Source organism: Wyeomyia smithii, chromosome 3, assembly GCF_029784165.1.
Source record: "Wyeomyia smithii strain HCP4-BCI-WySm-NY-G18 chromosome 3, ASM2978416v1, whole genome shotgun sequence".
Lineage (NCBI taxonomy): Eukaryota > Metazoa > Arthropoda > Insecta > Diptera > Culicidae > Wyeomyia > Wyeomyia smithii.
Window position 1 is genome coordinate 146,527,378 of NC_073696.1, and position 24,290 is coordinate 146,551,667.

Consider the following 24,290-nt stretch of genomic DNA (forward strand, 5'->3'; position numbering starts at 1 on the left):
TTTTTCGGGAACAGCGGGGGAATGCCATCAGTTCCGGGTTCTTTTTTTGAGTCGAGGTTGTCGATGACAATCCTTACTTCATCCGATATGAACTGGAAAAGGGGAAGTTTGATGTCTTGTGAGGAAACGTGGGCGAAACGGTGACGTGGTACTGGTGATGACTTTTTTCTTTGTTTACACAACATTTATTTGACACGGACGGACAATACAAATTAATGTTTTACGGAGCCAATTGAATCTAATGCCTTATTGTCTAAAATATCTTATAAGCTGAAGGCAAATTCTTTTATCCTCGCTGCCGACTACGAGCTGAAACTAAATCTAATACTAAAACTAACATGGTTGTTTTTTATCTGAGATTCGATTCGCTGTGAAATGGGCACCTTGATGCTCTTCAAATAGCTATAAATATGTAGCATGTATGGCAACTTTCGCTGAGCGAGGGTATCACGAACTGGCACATAGGGCTGTATTCCTCGGGCCCTGAGGGTATTCAAAAGTAGAGATCTGGCGCCGCGGAATTCAGCACACACCCAAACCACTTGTTCAATGTCTTGATACCCCAATCCACAAACGCAATAATTACTGCTCGCCAGCCCAATACGCAAGAGATATGCTTCTAACCCGCAGTAGTTGGACATAATCCGAGACATCATGCGAATGAAATTTCGTCCTACATCCAACCCCCGAAACCAAGGTTTGGTGGAAACCTTAGGGATGAAGCTGTGTAGCTACCTCCCCAGTTCTCCCTTATCCCACGAGGTCTGCCAGTTGAGCAGCGTACTGTGATGTGAAAATTTGTAGACAATTGGTCTGTTGTAAATATCACCGTTTTCTGCGCCCACCTTAGCCAAAGTGTCCGCTCTCTCATTGCCCGGAATGGAACAATGAGAAGGGACCCACACTATGGTGATTTGAGAAGATTTTTCGGATAAGCACTCAGATGTTCCCGTATTTTCCCCAGGAAACACGGAGAGTGCCTTACATTCTTCATCGATCAGAGAGCCTCAATAGAACTGAGACTGTCCGTAAAGATAAAGTAATGGTCCGCGGGCATTTTCTCAATAATCCCTAAGGTATACTGAATTGCAGCCAATTCTGCGTCGTAAACAGAAGCAGGATTATAAAGCTTGTAGGAGGCGGTAAAATTATTGTTGAAGATACCGAAGCCAGTGGACCCGTTGAGAAGTGATCCATCAGTATAAAACGCGTTGTCGCAGTTGATGTTTTTATATTTGTTATACAATATTTTAGGGATCTGCTGCACGCGTAAGTGATCCGGGATTCCACGAGTTTCTTCCATCATGGATGTATCGAAAAACACAGTAGAAACAGAAGTATCTAACAATTTGACACGATTGGAGGTGTATGAGGAAGTATTTATTATTTGAGACATGTGATTGAAACACAAAATCATTCAACGGGTTTGAGAATTAAGTTCAACTAGCTAGGATGTAGGTATCGCGACCCAGTATGGTTTATATAGGGTGTGGCAATGGTATTGCAGTTGTATTGGTGCCCTACATCACTTTTTAATATCATGTGCAAAACTGCTATGATGTTATTTACGCTACCGTTGCTAAGAAGGAGTGCTACGTCATACCAATGTTTTGGTTTCGTCTTCCTGCAGTGTTTTAGTGTAAAGTGATGGCATTGTTTTAGAAATTCTGATAATTGTCCGCGAAAACTATGGCGATTGATTATTGTTTAAGTGTGCAGTCTCCTTGTAGTGTATTACTGACTATAGTCATGAAAAAAGACTAGTTAATACTGCTTCCCGGAGGAAAAAGCCTGGAGATTAAAATGGATACGGACACGTGTGCTCAAAACGTTCTCGTAGTTCTAGCTGTTTAATCAGTTCGAGTGCCGTCACATAAAAAAATCTGACCGAGAGGAACAACTGGAAGGGCGCCAGGACAGTCCTATATGATTTGTAGGAGAAATGCTAAGTATTGTTTTTTGGGAGACTGTTATTCATAATGAATTCGGATTCAAATATCACGCAGGAATCTCTACCATTTTCAGTAAAATAACCGGTGGTGAGTTGCAGAACGTTGGCCTTTGCAGATTTAAACACGAATAACATTGGAATACTGTGCCAGAAAATTCACGAGGTATGAATTTCTGAAGGAACAAACCAGCAAGATTATTTTGTACAACGTAGTCGCGATCTCATCGATATGCACAAAAATATCCAAGAGATAACAATACATAAATATAAATTTCAGAAGAAATAGCCTCAAAATAGCATGGCTAAGATAAATGACAAAATATTATGCATATCATGAACCGAATAAATATGATAAAAGGCTAATATTTTCTTCGATCATCGTATCAGACATTACTCATATCCGAAAGTTTTATTTAACCTTCTATCGATATAAATAAAATTATTTTGTTCTCAGTTCAAAATTAGCAGTAATTTTTGAACGTAGTGCGGGAGATGTTATAATCGAATTGGCATGCATATTGGATTATGTTGACAATTTCATAATAATACCAGTGAACGTTTTCGAAATAATTTTGCGAATTTGGTACTAATATATCATTGCAAAAATAAGTTGATTTCGATATAGAACAGCAAAAAAAGTGGTGCATGATCAGTACACTTCCCCGGTGTATCTAGAATATGTTTTCATATCAATTATTTGTGAAATAAACATGAACATACAAATCGAAAAACAATCTCCATAAGAGCACGTAAGCCCATTTGTGTTATGACGTCACTACTGTTCACACGGGCGTTGATAATATTTTTTGACTTGCCAACACAATCTCACGTATACTTCTTCCATACCCTATCTAAACCATACTGATCGCGACTCTGGTAAGGTAGCTTACCGAAACCTTTCTTCAACCACGAACAACGAATTTAGAAATACGTGTAACGGTAACCCCCGTTCCTCTCAAATTGCCCAAAAGGTTCCGTCACATTATGTGACATACTTAGAACCCCGAAAAGAAGCCGGCTTCCTACCGCATTCTTTTCGACGTTGGCACAGCCTTCAGCTGTGCGCGAAAGTAAGTCAGAGCTAGCTTGCTTACTGTTGAAGCCAAGTCTTCCGCTTGGCTTGGGTGACGAAAACCGCCACTAGCAAGAAAAATAAATAAAACAAAAAAACCTAAATTAATCCACCTAGCGGTCAGACCCAGCCTTTCTCATTCAAACTTTTATTTGTTTAAATAGATTTACATGAACGCTTCAATCCAATAAATGTCTATTCACTCTTTAAGTTCTAAAATATTGATGTTGTAATCTATACATATAAAAAGTCAAGCCGGTCTGTCTGTCTGTCTGATCCTTATAGGCTCGAAAACTACCGAAACGATCGACGTGAAAATTTGTATTAAGGGGTTTTTGGTCCCGATAAAGGTTCCTATGATAGTTTGAGACCCCTCCCTCTTCTGGAAGAGAGGGGTCCCATACAAATTAAACATAAATTTCTGCACAACTTAACAACAAACCAAGCAAATGAAACCGAAATTGGCATGTGGATGTTTTAAAGGGTAACAAATATGTCAATAATAGTTGGACGCCCCTCCCTATTCTGGAAGGGAGGGGTTCCATACAAATGAAACACAAATTTCTGCACATCTCGAGAGCTAACCAACTAAATGGAACCATATTTGGCAGGTGCATTTTTTTAGTGGTAACAACTTTGTTTCATAATCGACCTCAAGCGAAATTTTGGATTATAAAATGGCAACTTCCGGTTTATGGGAAACAGCCAAAAATGGCCGATTGCCACCCAATATAATAATATCCGGATCTAGAATGATACACAGGAGCTAAAATCGACCACAGATACAATTTTCAGTTCTAAGATGGCGACTTCCGGTTTCTGAAAAACAGCTGAAAATGACCAAATACCACCCAATATGAGCGTTTCTTCAACCAGTATAACGTTCAAAATCCAGAAATTATTATCAAATGCCACTATGAAATCCAAAATGGCGACGTCCGCTTTTGGAAAAACAGCGGCAAACGACCAAATACCACCCAATATGGGTATTTCCGGAATCGTAATGATGCACTGGAGCCACAAATCGACTTCAGACAACATTTTGAATTGTAAGATGGCAACTTCCGGTTTCATGAAAACAGCCTGAAATGGACGATTCCCACTAAATATGAGTATCTCCGGAACCAGAAAGATGGACAAAAGCTAAAAATTGATCACAGACAAAATCTTGAATTTTAAGATTGTGACTTCCGGTATCTGACAAACAGCCGGAAATGACCAAACACCATTCAATATGGATGTTTTCGGAACCAGTGTTACGCCCAGATGACAGAAATTGATTTCACAGGCAATTTTAAAGTCCAAAATGACGACTTTCGGTTTCTGAAAAACAGTCCAAAGTGACCAAATACCACCCAATATGAGTATCTCCAGAGCCAGAATGTTGCAAGAAGCTTAAAATGGACCTCAGACACTCTTATGAATTGTAGGATGGCAACTTCAGGTTTCTGGAAAACAGCCAAAAACGGCCGACTTCCGTCTAACATGAGTATCTCCGGATCTAGAATGATACACAGCGGCAGCCGGTTCCAGGGAAATAGCCGAACATGATCGAATAACACCCATTATGGGTTTTTCTTCAACCAGAATGACGCTCAGATGCCAGAAATTATCTTAAATACCATTTTGAAATCCAAGATGCCGAGTACCGGTTTGTGAAAACAGCCTAAAAAAACGAATACTATCCAATGTGAGTAACCCTGGAACCAGAATGATGCAATGAGCTAACAATTGACCTCAGGCAACATTTTAAATTGCTAAATGGCAACTTATAGGAAACAGTCGAAAATGACCGAATAATGCTCAATATGGATATTTCCGTAATCAAGATGATGCATAGAAACCAAACACTGACCCTGGATACCATTTTGTATTTAAAGACGACCACTTTTAGTTTCTGAAAAACAACCAAAATAACTAAATACCTCCCAATATGAATATATTCAGAGTTAAGGCGATGTACAGAAGCCAAAAGTCGAGGATGTTGGCATTTCGATAAAACCAATCATTTTAAACGATTTGTTATTTGATTTTGATCATATCCTATGGCCGATTCGTCGTGCATTTGGAGACTTCAAACACATCGCAAGGAATCAATGAGTTTGGAACGTTCAAATAGTATGATATAACATTTAAATTATGTTGAGGCCACATATGGATCAAAGCAGGTATAGTTTTCAATAGTCTTTGACTTTCTATTCTTTCCATAACTTTTAGGCCACATATCAAATTGTTATGAAGTTTGTTATTTGTAAGTTTGAGAGATGACTCGTTCGTATGACACTTGTTATGTTCAAATAAGTCATGTAATCTTTGTGATAATAGACTTTCGTTATTTAATTAACAATTTCATACATAACGGTTGCTTAAGTTCGATTATAATCAAACGAAATGGGAGCGTATAGGGCAGCCAAACTCTGAAACCACGTGTTCAATCATAATTCATCAGTTAACCCTTAATTAGCCCGCTCATCTGATAAAAATATTAATCAATTCGGTTGTGTAGCTTCTTAGATAATAAAGTTTCGTGATTTTCACATTTCATTACATTACAGACGAAGTTACAGTTCGATTACAGTAAAATTCAATAGGGTGTTATGAGGCAGCTAGACCTTTCATTTGACACCAATTTTGTGGAAATCGGGTCAGCGATCTCTGAGAAAAGTGAGTAAGTCCAAGTAATTTTCGGAATATGTTCCTTTTCATAGCTGTATTTCACATTTTTAAACATAACAGGCAAAGTAATAGTCCGATTGCAAAACAAATCAATAAGGTCTTATGGGGCAACTACACCTTCCATTTGACACTGATTTTATGAAAATTGGTCCAGCCATCTTTGAGAAACATGAGTGAGAATAAACAGTCTTCAGAACACGTTTCTTTCCATAACTTTTGAACCACAAATTCAATCTTTATGAAATTTAAAAGTTAAGGGTTTTTCAGGTAGCCCGTTATTTGAAGCTAATTTTGTTCAAATCGATGGTGTGGTTTTAGAGATAATGATGTTTCATGCTTTTTACATTTTGATACATAACCTCTAAATTATAAATCCGATCACAATGAAATTGAATAGGGTCTTATGGGACAAAGAGACCTTTCATTTGCAATTAATTTCATGAAAATCGGTCCAGTCATCTCTGAGAAAAGTGAGTGAGAATAAAAATCTGCACATACACACACACATACACACACACACACACACACACACACATACAGAAAATGCTCAGCTCGTCGAGCTGAGTCGAGTGATATATGCCATTCGGCCCTTTGGAGCACTTTTATACTTTCGGTTTTGCAAGTGATTGGTATACCTTTCTAGGAGGAAGGCAAAAAGCCCGCGGTTGGATACTTGATGGGTCGGTAACTCGTCGACGCGCGAGGAGTGAGCTACCGAAATTGTTTGTAAACAAGATAGAGTGGCGAGCGCACGGTGCACCACTCTCAGTAGACTTAGATTAAGTGTTCTAAAATAGAGACAGGCCGAGAAAAGGCCATAATAGGGTTATATGGATAAGTAGTGATTTCGCGAGGGAAAAACGTCTCTCGCGAAATACACTCTAGGGTAAGCAGTAAGTTCGCATGTAAACATCTAATTGATCGTTAAGTGAATGAGATTCCGTACGGTCCGTGCCGTACGTACAGAAATTTCGTGTCGGGTTGAGTTTTATCCGTCGAAGTATCACAACTTCTGGTAGGGCAACAGGAGTTGCCCTGCATCGTGGTGACAGCGGTCCTTGTCGTAGGACCGCGCCGGTTAATTACGTTCGCGTTAAAGATAGTAATTTCGTCGCGAGTAGGTGTTGTATCTTGCCTGTGGATCACGCGGCAGACGGGTATTCTCGAAAGGGTGCGATTGTGATTGTGTTTTGAAAAGTGTTTCCTACGTTAAATTACGCTTGTCGACACGGGGTCGGGTTTGATTTGGTTATGCTTCGATTGCTTTGGAAATACTTTCATTAGTGAAATACAGTCATCGATCCAGAATTTCCAGGTGACTACCTGTATATGCAGTATAAATATATTTATTTCTTAATTTAAACGTTCATCGTCAATTGTTGTCGTTCGTTATTCAATCTATCCAAGCAAAGTTTTGCTCATTTCTTTCAGATTGGATCTTGCCTAAAACGTTTCCAGATATTGCAAAAGGTTTATTTCCGAGTTTCGCTCCATCATCCCCGGAGGATCCGTCAAATCCTTGGTTATCAGCGTATGTTGTAAGATTACTCCTATTATTCCGCTTTATATTACGGAGTTTGAAAGAATCCTTGTTCGCAAACTCATTCTTGTCTACTGATGTCTCAGCTTTAGTTTTTTTCTGTGGAGACATTTTATCCATAAAAGAACGCCACTCGTATAGCTTCTGGCTTGCGGCACGTATTTCATCTAAGCATTGATCGTGTCCTGGGTTTCGACCAATAGAAGGTGCATTAACAACGTCATCTAAGTCAACTTTTAAAGGAGCCAATGCCGAAAGTGCCCTTGATATTCCAATCTACAATGAGAACACATAATATATTTAGAAATGAATTTTTTCCGACAAAAAAATCCTTGGTGCAACATGGCGCTTTTAGAACTTGACCTTCTGTTCATTATATACAAACTTAGCTGTCAACTGACAATGTACAGGACAATTGCGGTGACAAACTACGATCCTACTAACTTTAACAGTCTCTTATGAACCGGGAGCCAAACATACGGCAACTTGCTTCTTAGACCAGCATCGTACCTTAAAACCAACTGGTATGCTATTAAAATTATACCTTTGGTTTATTTATGTCCAAAGTAAATCTTGAACCAGTTTCAACAAAAAAAAAAATACAAATTGTCATGCAAGTTATCACTTATGAGTTCAATTTCTTTGCCAATAGGCAATAGATGCATTTTTTGTTTTCCCGTTTTTCTATTTCCTAGGGAATAACTCGTTTACTGTACCAACTTACCAATTTGGAACGCCCAAATTGATCAGTACCTAACTGTTTCTAAATAACATATTCTTCAATTTTTGTCTGTATATATGTCAACATACCTGTGAATGTCTTATTCGATGTTCCATAAGGTCTGCGCCGAGTAATTCCTCATTTGGATCCATCCTTATTGGTACTATTTTATTAATGATCCAAAGAAGTGCTAATGTAGTACAAATAGACCAACATGCAAGACATAAAGCAGAAAGAGATTGTACACCAAGTAGATACCAACCACCTCCTTTGAACAAACCAAATCGTCCGTTCGTGGTACCCAACGGGACTGGATTGTCAGCAAATAAACCGACAGCCAAAACACCTACAATATAGCTTGGTTATTATAGAAGTGATTTTTTCAGTGATATAGTTTACCCCATATTCCCGCAACGCCATGAACAGCACTGGCACCTACTGGATCATCGACACCCATTTTATCAAAGAGAGGCATACAGAGACAACATAGAGCAGATCCTATAGCTCCTATGATTATAGCTTCCCATGCGTGATACAAAAAACAACCCGCAGTTACCGACACCAGTGATGCCAAAATGCCGTTGATTAAATCAACAATGTCCAATCGCCCTTCATTGCGTGCCATCGAATATCTGAAACATATAGAACTTATTTTCTGCATACCTAAATATGTTACAACAGTAACTTACATCATACTAAAGCTGCCCCCTCCAAAAGATCCCATCATTGTCATTACAGCAGCACGAGCTGCATAAACCCATTTCGCACCACTAACACCGTACGTGCTGCCTGAATTGAATGCTAACCATCCCCACCATAGAACAAACAAACCCATGCATGCGTTCACGGGATTACCCAAGGGTAGAGGTTCGATACCTTTCGCATAACGCCCGAGCCGTGGTCCGAGCATTACGGCTGACGCAAAAGCCGATGCTCCTCCTACAAGATGTACTGGTCCGCTCCCGGCAATATCAACAACTCCTAACTTACTTAGGAAACCATGTTCTCCCCAAACCCATCCGGCCGGTATGCAGTAAACGATGGTGTTAAGAAAGGAGAACAAGCAATACGCCTTGAAATTACACCTGTAAGAAAAGATTAGTTTTATTAACTACATAAAGGCATTCGTGGAATAGAAGTACATTGATGTATAATTTTTACTGTATTATATCTCTTTTCCAAAATAAATTCCCATTTTTCTTACAGCGTATCTTTTTTATGAAAGGTCAAAATCATTACTACGATTTCACCGAAGGTCCTATACCGATCCAACAAACTGTTGCCAGATTAGAGCGAAATGATGTCGAAGCTTCAAATGGCCAACTTCAAGCCACCACTTCGAATTTTCAAAGGCACAAGACGTGATAATAGTTAATGCGTCGCCGGTGCAAACGCTATTTTATATTTGCTGTGGTGGTGCAAACATAAAATAGCGTTTTCATAGGGAATGCATTAACTATTTCCAAGTCTTGTCGGCTTCGAATTTTTGAAGGCATACCACTCGGCAATAGTTCATGCGTCACATGTGACAACATATCCTCATGTTTGTTATGGAGATGAAAACATGAGATAGTGTTTTCACAGGTAACGCATTACCTATTTCCGAGTCTTGTACCTTCGAAAATTCGTAGTCGTCCACGTGTGGCTTTCACACACTACAACCTTAAACACACAAGGTAACCAATTTAAAAAGTTAAGAATGTTTGAGTATTTTGACATTTTCACTCTGAATTTTTTTTTTATTGTTTTTTGCTAGCTACACATTACAATGTTAACAATTATCACTAATAGCATGATATCAATCCTACGCGCTGTTTTTGTACCATAATCGATCATATTTACACTCTGCCCTGTTGTAATTGAATATGCGTAACATATCAGCGAACTCGAACGTTCATAAAATTTTTTGTTTTACATTTTACCATCACCGAATTTTGACAAATAGTAGTACATATTGTCATCTCTAATGTGTGAAAAAATTAGATTTTAAAAAAAGGTATTTTTTGAGATATTTAATATTTTGTGACAATTAGTAAAATTTGGCCCGGAAAAAAAATTTACACTGTATATATTTCTTTTAGAACCGCAATTTTATTACCTACAGCTTTGTCATATGTTACATATAACATGTGACGTGAAACATTACATGTAACACAACATGTTACATATTACATGATATTTGACATGTCACATTTTTCGTGTTACATTACGAGTAACAAGTTACAAATCACGTGTTATATGTTACAGGACAAATGATAAGTTACATATCACATGTAACATGTTACATGTCACATATTACATGACGGTAATACCTCGATTTATGTACATACACCACTCTGTTCCGAAACAGAATGGCCATTCTGTTTCGGGCGAAATTTCAACATAAAATAAATCAGCTTTAAAGGTTGATTTTTTGGAATTTTTTTAGTCTCCTAACTTAAGCTTCTTGAGTAGATGCGGTTTATGTAAAAACCTCGTTTTTGAAAAAAATGGTCTTTAGACCACTCTGTTCCGCAACGGCTCATATAAGGAATTGTAACAGAGAACAATCTCAGAAAGAACAAGCAGACGATTTTCTATCTATGATTTATGATCAATTTTTCGATACAAATTGAACCGAACTTTCCCAGACCGGAGCGTTACTCGTTTCAGATAGGGATACCATTCCTCCTGATTTAGCAGGACATGTTCTGATTTTGAGATCATGATGGGGCGTCCTGTTTTTTTTTTTTTCATGTTCTAGTATTTATTCTGATTTTCCAGAATATTGCTGAATATTCAGAAATGTTGACGGTTTTTTTTTTGTTGATTTCGGAACAAGACGCTCACCTCGAACGCTTTTTTCCGTTGAGTCTTGATGAGAGAAATTGTCTAGTTAATGACACCGTGAAATATCTAACAGCCGGTAAGGCGTCGTACACGCATGGGGGGGTTGAGTTTGCGTTACTTATTGTTACATATGGGGGAGAAAGGGGGTGGTAGTTGAAACAATTACCTAACTGTGATTTTCCTTCAAAATCGAAAATTTTTGGGAGTTCAGCGTTACGTAATTTCAGGGGGGGGAGTCATATTGAACGTTACTTATCGTTACATAGAGGGGGAAGGGGTCTAAAACCTGGATTTTCACGTTACGTAATTTGTGAACGACGCCCAAGTTTAATTTGAAACAGTTTACGTTTGCTGAATTTTTAAGTATCTTCTAATATCTAATGATTACAAGTTGCATGACGAAATCGGATTTTTTATTTATTACTTCGAAGTATAAAAATAACTTAGATCAAATTTGTTCCGGAAAAAAGGTGCAAACAAAAAAGTTCGAATAAATATTTTCGTATTTTTAATTCATTCTGAGTGCAAACACGCTAGTTGAAAATGCCTTAATGAATTTGAAAAATTTCAAAGATGCATGTAGTTGAAATTAATGTTCTTAAAAGGCTATTTTGGATTTCAAAAAATATATTTAAATATTTATGTTGACAACGCAATAATTACATGATTTTTGCCTTTCTCCTAGAAAGGTATAGCAATCACTGGGAAAACCAAAGGTATATGGCTACATATGTGTATGTACATACACACATGTATGTGTAGTGTGTGTGTGTGTATGTGCAACTTTTTTTCTCACTCACTTTTCTCAGAGATGGCTGAACCGATTTTCATAAAATTAGTTGCAAAAGAAAGGTCTACACGCAAAAGTTGAAGTGTGCGTAACCAGATCCTTTATGAGCGAAATTAGCGCATTTACTGATCAAAATTGGAACCAGTACAACGCATGTGCGTTGGGCATAACGCATTTGATGCTCTAGCGTATTTTGAAAGTATTGCGCAGCTCCAAACCACGACACTTATAAAGCATCAGCCGATGTTCAGAAGGTTGGCATCGTTAAAACAGTGCTTTCACTTTCACTTTCATGAATCAGGTCATTTGAAAACATCATTCAATCATTAACAATAAACAAAAACATGAGATTAGTCCAAAACATTTTGCATTTAATTATGACTCTGGTTTCATTCACATGCATTCGGTTCTACGTTACTGGCACCAGCGTCAATAACTTCCGCGGCAACAAGGCTCGCTATTGGCTGTTTCGGTTGCTGACGATTTTTAGGGATGCACGAGCCGTTGATACGCACCGGCTCGCGAAAGTAAAGAACGGTTTTTTGAGCGCCTCGAAACTGATCGTTCGCCCGAAGCCGAAGTTCACCGAGACATTACGATTTTTGTGTATATGATACATATTCTGATTTTGATCTCTGTCAACGTATTCCTTGTACAACTTTTGCGTTATGCGTATCACGCATTGGTTGTGCGAATTCAGAGCAAATTCTGTGCGAATTGAAAGGACACATTGGATGATTAAAGCTTGAACTTTTGCGTGTTATTGCGCCATAGGTTGCTTTTGAATTTCAATGTAATCGGATTTTTAGTTTAGTTTAGAGGTTATGTATCAAAATGTAAAAATCACGAAATATCAATATCTCAGAAACCACACAACCGATTTCAATAAAACTGGTTTCAAATGATCGGGCTGTCTTCAGAACCCTTAACTTTTTAATTTCGTTATGATTGAACATATGGTTCAAAAGTTATGTACAGAAAAGTTATCCTGAGGTTGTTTAAACTCACTCATTTTTCTCAGAGATGGCTGAACCGATTTTCACAAAATTAGTGTCAAATGAAAGGTCTAGTTGCCCCATAGGTTTCTTTTGAATTTCATTATAATTGGATTGTAACTTTGTCCGTTGTTCATAAAAATGTGAAATCATTTAATGAAAGTAACATTGACATATTGACTTTCGCCTAACGATCACTGGCTAATCAAAAGGTAGAAAAGTGATCCAAATGGCCGAATGTCATATATTTTTTTTTATGTTTTTTTTTTTTTGTTAGTAGCTTAAGTATTCATGATAAATATTAGTAAATAATGAGTATGTGTGTCCAATCACAAATGGTGACTTCTCAACACTGTTAGAAATTTGTAATTTTAATTGTTAGGATTTGTTTGCTTCCGCAATTAGGACTTATCATTCGTAGGGATTTGAACCTACTTGTCAGAAAAGGGGAAGTAAACTTACAACTAACTTAATTGCTAACTTATTGGCTATAAAGAGAGCTTATCGTAGCAATTGAGGATTGCAACGATTTTTGTCGAAAATTGTTAATAATTTTATTTGACATAGTTTCTAATGGTTCAACACCAGTAAGTCTATGTAATTCGAGTGTACCAAACCAAGGAGGACGCTTCAAAATCATTTTTAGAATTTTATTCTGAATGCTTTGGAGCGTTTTCTTCCTTGTTGAACAGCAACTTGACCAGATCGGTACAGCATAGAGCATTGCTGGTCTAAAAATTTGTTTGTAAATCAAAAGTTTGTTCTTGAAACAAAGTTTAGAATTCCTGTTAATGAGAGGATATAAACATCTCGTATATTTGATGCACTTGGCTTGTATACTCTCAATGTGCTCTTTGAAAATAAGTTTTTTATCATAAATTAGTCCCAAGTACTTAACCTTGCCAGACCAACGTAAAATAACCCCATTCATCTTGACAACGTGATTATTGTTAGGCTTGAGGAAAGAAGCCCTAGGCTTATGCGGAAAAATTATCATTTGAGTTTTAGAAGCATTGGGAGAGATTTTTCACTTTTGCAAGTAGGAAGAAAAAATATCTAAACTTTTCTGCAATCGACTGATATGACACGAAGACTTTTTCCTTTTACGGAAATGCTTGTGTCATCGCAGAACAATGACTTTGTGCATCCTGGAGGCAAATCAGGAAGATCTGAAGTGAATACGTTGTACAGGACTGGACCCAAGACTGAACCTTGAGGTACACCTGCTCTGACAGGAAATCTATCAGATTTTGAATTCTGATAGACAACCTGCAGAGTTCGATCAGTAAGATAATTTTTTAAAATTTTGATTAGGAAAATTGGAAAATTAAAAGTTTGCAATTTCGCAATCAAACCTTTATGCCAAACACTGTCGATTGCTCTTTCTATGTCTAAAAGAGCAGCTCCAGTGGAATAACCTTCAGATTTGTTAGCTCGTATCATATTAGTAACTCTGAGCAATTGATGAGTAGTGGAATGCCCATGGCGAAATCCAAACTGTTCATCTGCAAAAATTGAATTTTCGTTAATGTGTGACATCATTCTGTTAAGAATAATTCTCTCAAACAGTTTACTTATTGAAGAAAGCAAACTGATTGGTCGAAAACTTGAAACTTCAGCTGGGTTCTTATCCGGTTTTAAAATTGGAGTAATTTTTGCATTTTTCCATAGTTTGGGAAAATATGCAATTTTGAAGCAGCAATTGAAAATTTTCACTAAAAATTCCATTGTGCTTTCAGGGAGATGTTTGATTAATATATTAAAGATTACATCGTCACCAGGTGCTTTCATATTTTTGAAATTTTTAATAATTGATTTAATCTCATTCAAGTTAGTTTCAATTATTGCTGCAAGTAAAAAATTCTGGGAAGAAATTAAATCAAATTGACGTGAGACTTCATTTTCAATTGGACTCACGAAATTCAAATTTGAGTTATGAACACTCTCAAATTGCTGAGCAAGTCTTTGAGCTTGCTGAAGTGGCAAAGAAACAATTACGAAACACGGAAATATCAGGCGGTGAACGAGTCAACAAAGAATTTATTGTTTAGTGTTTTGATTATAAAGAGAATAAGCAACAGCTGGAAGGTCCGTTGCCGTATTATCAGTTTGTGCACCAAAAATCGCTTACTGTTTTGCCCAAATGCGTCCGGTGATTGTTGCGAGTGTAAAGTGTTAGTGTAAATAGCAGTTTTGTTAAAGCTACAGAGCCAGTGATTTATCACACTCTATGAGGAAGAAACGTCACCATTTGAAGCCTGTTGCGTCCGGTGTGCTTTTCAAGTAGCCTTTAACGGATAACGGAGAGATTGTCAGGACAGCAGCCTAGAAGAGGAAACGCTTATATTTTGTCGCGGAAGTGCTACGCATTGCGCGTGTGATATTTGCCACCCGGAACTGGTTAGAAGTGGTCAGAAACAGTAGTGGAAATCGGTTCAGCTTAGGACTGCAATTTCTCCCTCTGCAGTATAGCAGTGCGTGGAGTGTGTTGGAAAAAAGAAGATTAGCAGGACAGCTGACAAGACGAAGCTTAAGTGGAGCGAAGAAAGAAAAAAATCGTCTGTGGTGTAACCCAAGCCTCGTAATTTGCTGTTTAATATAACTCAGCTGAGCAACGAGTGAAGGAAAAGACCGTTATTCTGGATCGAACTTTCAGGATGAGCGTGCTGTTAGGGTAAGTGTATTTTGTTTTTTGTCTCGGAATAATATGCGATATAATATAACGCAAAAGTAATTATTTTTTGTTCACGGTGAGTTCATCCATCGCAACAATTTACGGAAAAAAATTTAAATTTCGAGAAGTGCTCCTGTTGATCCAATTGCTGGGTGCAAAATATAAAAGATTATAACAAAATATATTTTCACACTGCTATCGGTATCGCTATCGAGGATGCGTTTGATGAAATCCGACTGCATGACAAAGATGCAATAATTACACTGTGCTACAAATGACATTCGCTCATACTAGAAATTTTTCAAATACCCCCAAAAGCTGAAGTTATGGTAAAAATACGGTTTTTTGGACCTCAGCGCATATAATATTTTTTAACTCAGTAATTTGTCAACCGATTTTCAATATTTAAGCAGTTTTAGAAAGGGAACAAATAGAGCTTCCAAAATATATACAGTTTTTTACTAGTATCAATAAAATATGTTGAGTTTGAGTTTAAATCTAATTTTTTAGATATTTTCACGCAATTTTTCAATTTAATTTGAAATTTGCCGTCTATTTTTTGTAAGAAACATACAACAAATATACTAGAATTTTGAAAGTATATTCAATTTCGAATCAAACGAAAGTAGTTTGTGGAAATCGGTTGATATTTGGCTAAGTTATATATTTTTTAAGAAAACCAGAATTTTTGGCTTCAATCGCACAATTATTTCACGGTGCTACAAATGATGAAAAAATGCAAGAACTTTTTATGTGACTTAGTGTGGGTTTTAGCTTTAGTCAAGTGTTAATTGCGCGTTTACTTGAAGTTCTTCAAATACCCCGAAGTTATAAGTTATGTTCAAAACCCTGTTTTTACCTTAGCTCACATTGTTATGTTTAATTCGGTTATTTTTCAACCGATTTTTTATATTTTGGCTGTTTTGGAAAGACGAAAAATAGAGCTTTTGAAACATATAAATATGTCTAAAAAGTTTAACTATATGTGATGAATAGTTTGAAAATAAATAAGATGGTTTTTGTTATGTTATGTTATGTTATGTTATGTTATGTTATGCTATGTTTACAAATTCCATCTGACAATTTTTGTCTTAATGAATAAAATTAACAACTAGAGACGATTAACAATAAATAATTAGCGAATCCGCAGGCGACGGAAAAAAGTGTTGATGGGTTCGTTGAAGTCGAACAGTTCTGCAACCTTGTTGAACCTCGTAGACATAACCCTAATTGCATCATGCTGGCCGTACCGACTATACCTTGCCTCCAAGTTCAAAAGCTGACGTCTCCGCAGATTCCTTTCTGGAGCGTAGAGATACAATTCTGCGAGAATAGCGGGTGAATCGATTTCATTATTCAGGACCTTCGCAACAAAGATAACTTGTGCGTTAGATCTTCTTCTCTCCAACGTCTCAATCCCCAATAACATGCAGCGGTGCTCATAGGGGGGCAACCTCGTAGCGTCATGCCAAGGAAGATGCCTTAGTGCCATACGCACGATTTTTTTCTGAACAGCTTCCATGCGATCAATCCAGACCTTGTTGAACGGACACCAAGCGACAACCGCTGATTCGAGCATCGATCTTACCAGGGCGCAGTACAAAGCTTTCATACACAGTGGATCGCGGAATCCATCGGCAATTCCAAAAAAATAAATCCTAGTTGCTTGTTGGCTCTTAAAATGACATCTTCGTAGTGTGCCCGGAATGTAAGCTGACTATCCAAAATTACGCCAAGATCTTTAACTTGGCTTACCTGCTGAAGAGCTTGCCCAGACAAGCTGTATGGAAAGTAGATATAGCTGTAGCTGTATGGAAAGTAGTATGGAAGTCGGGTACGGGTATTTTTACCCGAAACCCGTACCCGACCCGTACCCGACGGGTTCGGGTCGGGTTTCGGGTAACGCCAAAAAATATTCTACGGGTTCGGGTCGGGTACGGGTAATTAAAAAACCAAGGCTTCGGGTTCGGGTCGGGTACGGGTTTGAAAAATTCTCAATTGGTCGGGTACGGGTCGGGTACGGGTAATTCAATTTTCGTGCATTCAATTTTTATCATTTCAAGCCTGGGTGTTTTCTTAATGTCGATAATCGGTAAGATCGGAGAGAAAATCGCCCATCATCACTCAACGAGAGATCGCCCAATACCTATTCTGACAGTTGTCGGCAGTCTATGCACCAAGGGAATGACATCATGCTATCGCTTTCTAATGTTAGATTGAATAGTTCTTCCTGCAACGGTTTTGATTTAAATGGAGTTTTTGTCGGGCTTTTTTCATAACTGTCAGGAAAACCGCGGACCATTGCACAGTGGGGCGACTTAATACAAATGCTTGTCAAGTAAAAAAAAAGTGTCGAGAAATACGACAAAAATATGGTATATACTTAATTTTGGGGTGCTGAACACGAATCTCCATTCCACTTTTTATTTGGAGACGTTCATAAAGCACGTGACTTAATTTTTCATGATTTTTAGCACTTCTCCCCTAACTTTTTTATTAAACAGAATTATATGATCTTCAACCACAAGCAACGCCACAGGGCGTCCTCTTTACAAAAACAGCTTACGTAGTTTTTGCACAACTCCTCAAATCAACCAAATTTCGCAAAAAAAATTGTTTTTATAAAAACTAAAACAATATTATATATTATAATAGGTAATAAAAACTAACTACAAATCAACTTTTTCTTCGAGGCCAAAAAAAATCAAGCTATCATTGAAGCTGCAGAGCGTTTCAAAGTAATATTTTTTTTTAAAATATGTCAAAAAACGTCAGTATGCCGAGTTTTGAAAAGTTATAAAAAAATCAAATTTTATGAAATTGCACCAAAATTTTGGACTTAAGCACTTAAATATTTATTTATTTATTTATTTATTTGATATCTGTTTTTACAGATTTTTAGAATTTATCAATGACACCGAATCTACACTCAAAATTACAGGTTTTTGGCAAATGCAATGAATTATAAAATTTTTCTCAAGTTATAAACTATATTAATTTTGACCTTTTAAAATTCGTTTGACCCTTTAATGTGTTTATAAAACTCGTCGTTTATTTTAAACTTTACCAGACATGCACTTTTCATAGTGGACCGATTCCTTATAGTGGACCACCCGCCTGAAACTCTGGGTTCATTATCATTCGTTCACACGCACACTCGGTTCTAGCCTGGCTCCGGCCATCATCTCGAGAAACCACATATGACAATCAGTGCATAAAATGTACGAGGTACCCAGGCATGTTGAACAAAAAAAAATTAAAAAAAAAAACAGGACGGGTCGGGTACCGGCAATTTCGGCGTTTTTTTCTATCGGGTACGGGTCGGGTACGGGTAGTTAGAATAAATATTTTACGGGTTCGGGTCGGGTACGGGTATTTTAAACAAACCAGACTTCGGGTTCGGGTCGGGTACGGGTTTGAAAATTTTCGATGAGTCGGGTACGGGTCGGGTACGGGTAACAAATTTCCCATACCCGACCATCTCTAATGGAAAGCTAATTGATTGAAGCTTTCTGCTGAAGGTAATCACATGACATTTTTCTACACACAGGGTAAGAAGATTACGGTTTCTCCAATCACTGAAGGCATCAAGCAACTTTTGTAACAGTCTTCGAGACAGGCTATAATCCGAAAGATTTTTACATCGTCTGCGAAAAGGAGTCGTGTACCTCGCGGTAAAATTGTAGCAACGTCGTTAATAAACAGTGAGAATAAAAGTGGACTCAGGTTGCTCCCTTGCGGCACTCCAGAAGACGTTGTAAATGGCTCGGAATGTGACGACCCAAGAATGACACATACAACTCTGCCGGTCAGGTACGAACGAAACCATTTCACGAGCATAGCGGAGAGCCCCAGTTCATCCAGCTTTCGTAGAAGGATGTCATGATTAACACAATCGAACGCAGCCTTGAAGTCCGTGTACACAGCATCCACTTGCATTCCCGCGTCCATTGAGCGAGAACACAACAAAGAGCACTGCGACAGATTGGTTGTGACGGATCTCTTAGGATAAAAACCATGTTGGTCACTAGAAATATAGTTTTTGCACGATGAAAACAGCACCGATCTGATGACTATTTCGAAAACTTTGGAACAGGCACATAATGATGTAATTCCTCGGTAATTAGCTATGTTGCACTTGTCCCCTTTTTTGTGTATCGGTGTCCTGCGTAGTATCGCGTATTGCAGCATCAATCTGATCTGGCGTAGCAACTGAAGACGAAAAAGCGGCTTTAAAATGTTCAGCAAATAATTCGCATTTAGAATAAGCTGTGCTAGCAGACAAATCACCGAGGAACATGGAAGCTGGTAATCCATTTTCCTTTCGTTTAGACCGAACAAAAGACCAGACCTTTTTCGGATGTCGACGTAAGCTTTTTAGAGTTCGCTCAATGTAACGAGAGTACAGGAATTGATTGTAAAACATGTATGTGTTGCTTGCGAGTTTAAACCGTTGCTTTGCTAGAAAAGTGCGATTTGTTTGATAGTTTCGTTGAGCAGCTCGTCTACGGCGCTTCAGCTCACGGAGATGGCGATTAGCCCAAGCAGGTTTCATCGGCGGTCGTTGCAGTGGAACATGAGCTTCAATTACTGTTCGAATCGTTGCGGTAAACATGTCGACAATGTCCGTCAGATCCTCTTGCGAATCGATGAATTGCCAGTCAATTGCTGATAACGCTTCGTTCAACACATCGTAATCAACATGCTTAAAATTTAATCCCCGATGTTGTGGAGCTAATTCAAGTGCAATAGCACTACTTCCGTCACAGTCACATCCAGAGCGGGATGATCCGGGTCAATTTTCACCATAGGATCGTCGGCCTCCATCACAGAAAGGTTTTGAAGCGCTGGCTCGTTCACCAGCACTAGGTCGAGAGTTCTAGCACGAGCGTTTTTGACTGGATTTGTTTGCGTCAAACCGTTGAAACAGAATGCGTCGTACAGAGCACTTTCAGCTGCGGTTAAACGTGATCTACTTGTATCAACAACAAGGCCACTGCTTTCCGAAGGTACCCAATGTAGCTCTCGGTGGTTATAATCCCCAAAAAGAACAGCAATGTCGAGGGGATTCAGACGGGATAGAACGGATCCAATTGAGTCAGCATGTTTCTGAATAGCATCAAGATCATTTCGACGATCAGGGGGCAGATACAACACTCCAATGCTTACGGATGACCTATCCAGTTGGATTTTTACCCACAGTTGCTCAAGCGTGTTACTAATCGGTGCTGGGTCTATGCAGCAGCAGTGCCTGGAGGAAACGGCAATCAAGACTCCACCACCACGCGATTTTCGACTATTCACCCTACTGCGATCCATTCGAAATACAGTGAATGAACTGCCAAAAAGCTGCGGCGATAAAATGCAATCGTCCAGCCATGTTTCAGTGAGAACGATAACATCGTACTCAGAGTCGGAAGCAGCAAGAAAGAAAGTGTCGATTTTTGTCCGGAGTCCACGAACATTTTGGTAAAAGATGCGTAACTTTCGTTCGTTTTGTACATTGACCAAAGGACGTCTTAGCTCGGTCGTAACAGATAGTGGATGAGATATGGTAGGCGGTAACGAGGAAATGCTGGAAGCGATAGGCAGATCAGATCTTGTCAAGTGTGAAATAGAATCATACTTGCCTGCGTTAGATATTTGGAAGACCCCTTCTCCACGCCCACACGCAGGCCTGGGACGGCTGCTGGTCGCTGGCTGGAATGGCACGACTGCGGAGGGGGGATTAGGGGCTCCCATATTACTATTATCATTGCGTCCCAGTTGTTGGAAGACAGGAAGGATGGTGTTTCGAATACAATTTATTCCGTCATTACTACTTCGTCCTGGGGTCCTAGGGAGTGAGTTGACATCGGATCCATGATTGAAGATTGTTGAGGGTCTGCATTCAGTGATCGAATAAGATTCCAAAAATTTTCAGCAGCATTATTGTCTCTAAACTCGCGGAACAACATTCCTCTAGGCCACGTTGAAGTCGAAAGTGCCTTAGATTTTAGGTCAGCACTAATGCCAACTTTAAACGAAATAAATGACAGCGATTTGATATCCTTTCCCTTGGCTACCAGCCTAACAGCTTCAACGTCATTTGTGCCTAATCTTTGCTTTGTCAACTCGCAAACTTGTTCAGCAGTGACGTCACGAGAGATACGGGACAAGTAGATCCAGAATTTTTGACTAGGAGGTGGTACGGTGAATGTACCATCCGAAGGCGACAGCGAATTTCCAGTTCCACACATTAGATCAGATTGACGACGTTCCACAATTTCAGACTTTTGAAACAGCCTTCGGCTACGCACAGATCGCATCGGAAAGATCGGCCGGGTCGATGATTTTGGCGTGTGTGAGCTAGAGTTGATCAAAGCAGTAAAATTCGAACGAATTTCATTTTTCAGCTCAACCATGATCTCTGTCTTCAAACTTTTCGCAATTTCACCATGTGCGCTGAAAGCATTATTAAGTCCAAATTCGAAAGCAGTACCAACAGCAGCCCGAAAACGAATATCGCCCATCAGTGAAGTGCAAGATTGACACATCCAGAAAAGTTGCTTATTCCGGTGTATCTCTTCTGCAATAGCAGGTGATATCTTGCAACATTTCAGGTGAAACACGGCCTTACAAAAACCACAGCATTGCACCGAAGCATCAGTTACCTCTTTTTTACAGGTGTGACAAGCTGCAGTCATGTTGTCAGTAGAGCTTTCTAATTGACGAAGCGAAATCACACTGTGGATATGCGCCTGTAGATTATGCAACAAGTGTACAGTAAACTTGCAAGCAAGGAGTAGTATCGGGAGAATCTGGTAGATGGCGCTTTGGGAAAAAAAATCGAGCGTAGCGGTAGGTAGACAGTGTGTAGCAAGACGCGAATTGCAGAATGTCACTTTAAGCTGCACAATTCACTACCGATAAACTAATCACAACACGCACATATAAATTATTCTCCAATAACAGAATGTACCGAGAGAAGTCACAAACGTAACGTAACGTGTTGAACGCGAAACGGAATCGAAATTACACGAAAAATCGACAATTTAAAAGCACCGAAATATCAACAACCAAAACATAAGCAGTAATGCTAGTAGGCGAGAGTTTATATTATTTTCAATTTTTTCCAAATTCATTCGCAATTTTTCACACATTTTTGTAATGAAGGAGCTTCAATTGCTGTAAAATTTGGAAAGTTCTTTTTAGTACCAAACGAAAATAATAGGTGTTGTTAATGAAAATCCGTTATAATTTAACTGAGAAATGATTTATTGAAATCTAAGAATATGGTGGAAAACATCAAGTCATATCTCAGCGAAATTATAACAGATTTTCATAAACAACACTTACTGTTTTCGTTTGGCACTAAATATACTTTCCAAATTCTACAAAAATGTGTGAAAAATTGCGAATAAATGTTGAAAAATTTGAAAATAACATAAACTATCCTATTAATTTTAAAACTATTCATCACATATGGGTAAAATTTGAAAAAAATATAAATCATATTATTTATTTCAAAACTTTCCATACATATAGGTACAATTTTTAGACATATTGAAAAGTTTCAAAAGCTCTATTTTTCGTCTTTCCAAAACAGCCAAAATATAAACAATCGGTTGAAAAATAACTGTATTGAACATAACAATGTGAGCTAAGGTAAAAAACAGGGTTTTGACCATAACTTATAATTTTCGCGGTATTTGAAAAACTTCAAGTAAACGACAAGTAACATTTGACTAAAGCTACAACCCACACTAAGTCACATCAAAAGTTCTTGCATTTTTTCATCATTTGTAGCACCGCGAAATAATTGTGCGATAGAAGCCAAAAATTCTGGTTTTTTAAAAAAATATATAACTTAGCCAAATATCAACCGATTTCCACAAAACTACTTTCGTTTTATTCAAAATTGAATATACTTTCAAAATCAGAGTATATTTATGGTATGTTTCTTACAAAAATAGACAGAAAATTTCAAATAAAATTGAAAAATTGCGTGAAAATATCTAAAAAAATTAGATTTAAACTCAAAAAAATTCAACATATTTTTTTGATATTAGTAAAAAACTGTATATATTTTGAAAGTTCTATTTGTCCCCTTTCTAAAACTGCTTAAATATTGAAAATCGGTTGATAAATGACTGAGTTAATAATATTATATGCGCAGAGGTCCAAAAAACCGTATTTTGACCAAAACTTCAGAAAAATTAAACAGAGAGAAATAATACAAATATTGCAGTTTTTGGGGGGAAAACTAAAGAAACAAATTATGCTTTACAACGCCGATGGCGAGCGCACGCCAGTTGCGCCGGATCAGGTGGAAGTTGTGTTAAAGGAATTTCATGACGCGCCCTTGGAAGGACACGTCGGAGCGCAGCGAATGCGCCAAAGGATCGGTACACTGCTTGAATGGCCAAATAAGAGACGGGATATTGAAAATTATGTTCGGCAGTGCGATTCCTGCCAGAAGAATAAGATTGGAAGGTCAAACAGGATCCCAATGCAGATCATGATTCAGGAGGTTCGGAGGCCAAATTCCGGAGAAAGGGAATTCCGTGCAGTAGACCCTATTGCACGCACTTCTTTCAAGTACCACATCTCCTAAGCTGCACTTGTAACATCTGTTTCCAAATTAAAATTCAATAGAAATCGCACAGTGATTTCATTGCAGTTACTGTGAAATATATTAGGTTACATGAGAGAAAAAAATGTCACATATATGTAGAATTGACTGTTCATCTCGTTGAAGATACAGAAATGTTACAAAGTGGGAAGTGCAACTTCGATGCCGCACCGTAACTTGAATCAATCATTCTTTGTTACAACCATGTTTACATGCAACTGATATGCGGCAATTCCAGAAATCTTATTACATTGTCACTAGTCGACAACTCTTATGCAATACATGTATTTTTAAGGTTACACTGAAGACTTGATTTGCAGTTTGCTTGCTTAGCTGAGCACATGGCCAGCTCTGCTTTTCCAAAACGGATTCGTCATATTTTGCCCAATTGGTGATATTGTTAGATGGCCAGTGAACATTTATTTTAA

General features: G+C 38.2%; 3 protein-coding genes across 3 annotated transcripts; all 3 read right to left on the reverse strand.

Moving 5' to 3' along the window:
* Positions 1–7,005: 7,005 nt before the first annotated feature.
* LOC129727899 (putative ammonium transporter 3) lies at positions 7,006–10,156 on the reverse strand. The gene is made up of 4 exons (XM_055686172.1): positions 8,650–10,156; positions 8,360–8,592; positions 8,050–8,306; positions 7,006–7,515 (listed from the first exon to the last, which is right to left on the reverse strand). Exons 1-4 carry the CDS (start codon positions 8,868–8,870, stop codon positions 7,093–7,095), a joined length of 1,134 nt encoding a protein of 377 aa, XP_055542147.1. The 5' UTR covers positions 8,871–10,156; the 3' UTR covers positions 7,006–7,092.
* Positions 10,157–19,371: 9,215 nt separating this feature from the next.
* On the reverse strand, positions 19,372–20,990 carry LOC129728661 (uncharacterized). The gene is made up of 2 exons (XM_055687114.1): positions 20,007–20,990; positions 19,372–19,953 (listed from the first exon to the last, which is right to left on the reverse strand). The coding sequence occupies exons 1-2, from the start codon at positions 20,988–20,990 to the stop codon at positions 19,372–19,374; spliced, it is 1,566 nt and encodes a 521-aa protein (XP_055543089.1).
* Positions 20,991–21,052: 62 nt separating this feature from the next.
* LOC129728662 (uncharacterized) lies at positions 21,053–21,934 on the reverse strand. Its single transcript, XM_055687115.1, has one exon. It carries the CDS (start codon positions 21,932–21,934, stop codon positions 21,053–21,055), a length of 882 nt encoding a protein of 293 aa, XP_055543090.1.
* Positions 21,935–24,290: the final 2,356 nt, after the last annotated feature.

What these genes read in the sequence shown, in the direction of transcription:
- LOC129727899 (XM_055686172.1), bottom strand. Translation starts at nt 8,870, where the DNA reads ATGCTCGGACCACGGCTCGGGCGTTATGCGAAAGGTATCGAACCTCTA. An exon ending in TGGCGTTGCGGGAATATGGG is followed by an intron (nt 8,307 to 8,359) that starts GTAAACTATATC and finishes GCTATATTGTAG; the next exon opens with GTGTTTTGGCTGTCGGTTTA. An exon ending in ATCGAATAAGACATTCACAG is followed by an intron (nt 7,516 to 8,049) that starts GTATGTTGACAT and finishes TTCTCATTGTAG; the next exon opens with ATTGGAATATCAAGGGCACT.
- LOC129728661 (XM_055687114.1), bottom strand. Translation starts at nt 20,990, where the DNA reads ATGGGAGCCCCTAATCCCCCCTCCGCAGTCGTGCCATTCCAGCCAGCG. An exon ending in TGGATGTGACTGTGACGGAA is followed by an intron (nt 19,954 to 20,006) that starts GTAGTGCTATTG and finishes TTAAATTTTAAG; the next exon opens with CATGTTGATTACGATGTGTT.
- LOC129728662 (XM_055687115.1), bottom strand. Translation starts at nt 21,934, where the DNA reads ATGACTGCAGCTTGTCACACCTGTAAAAAAGAGGTAACTGATGCTTCG.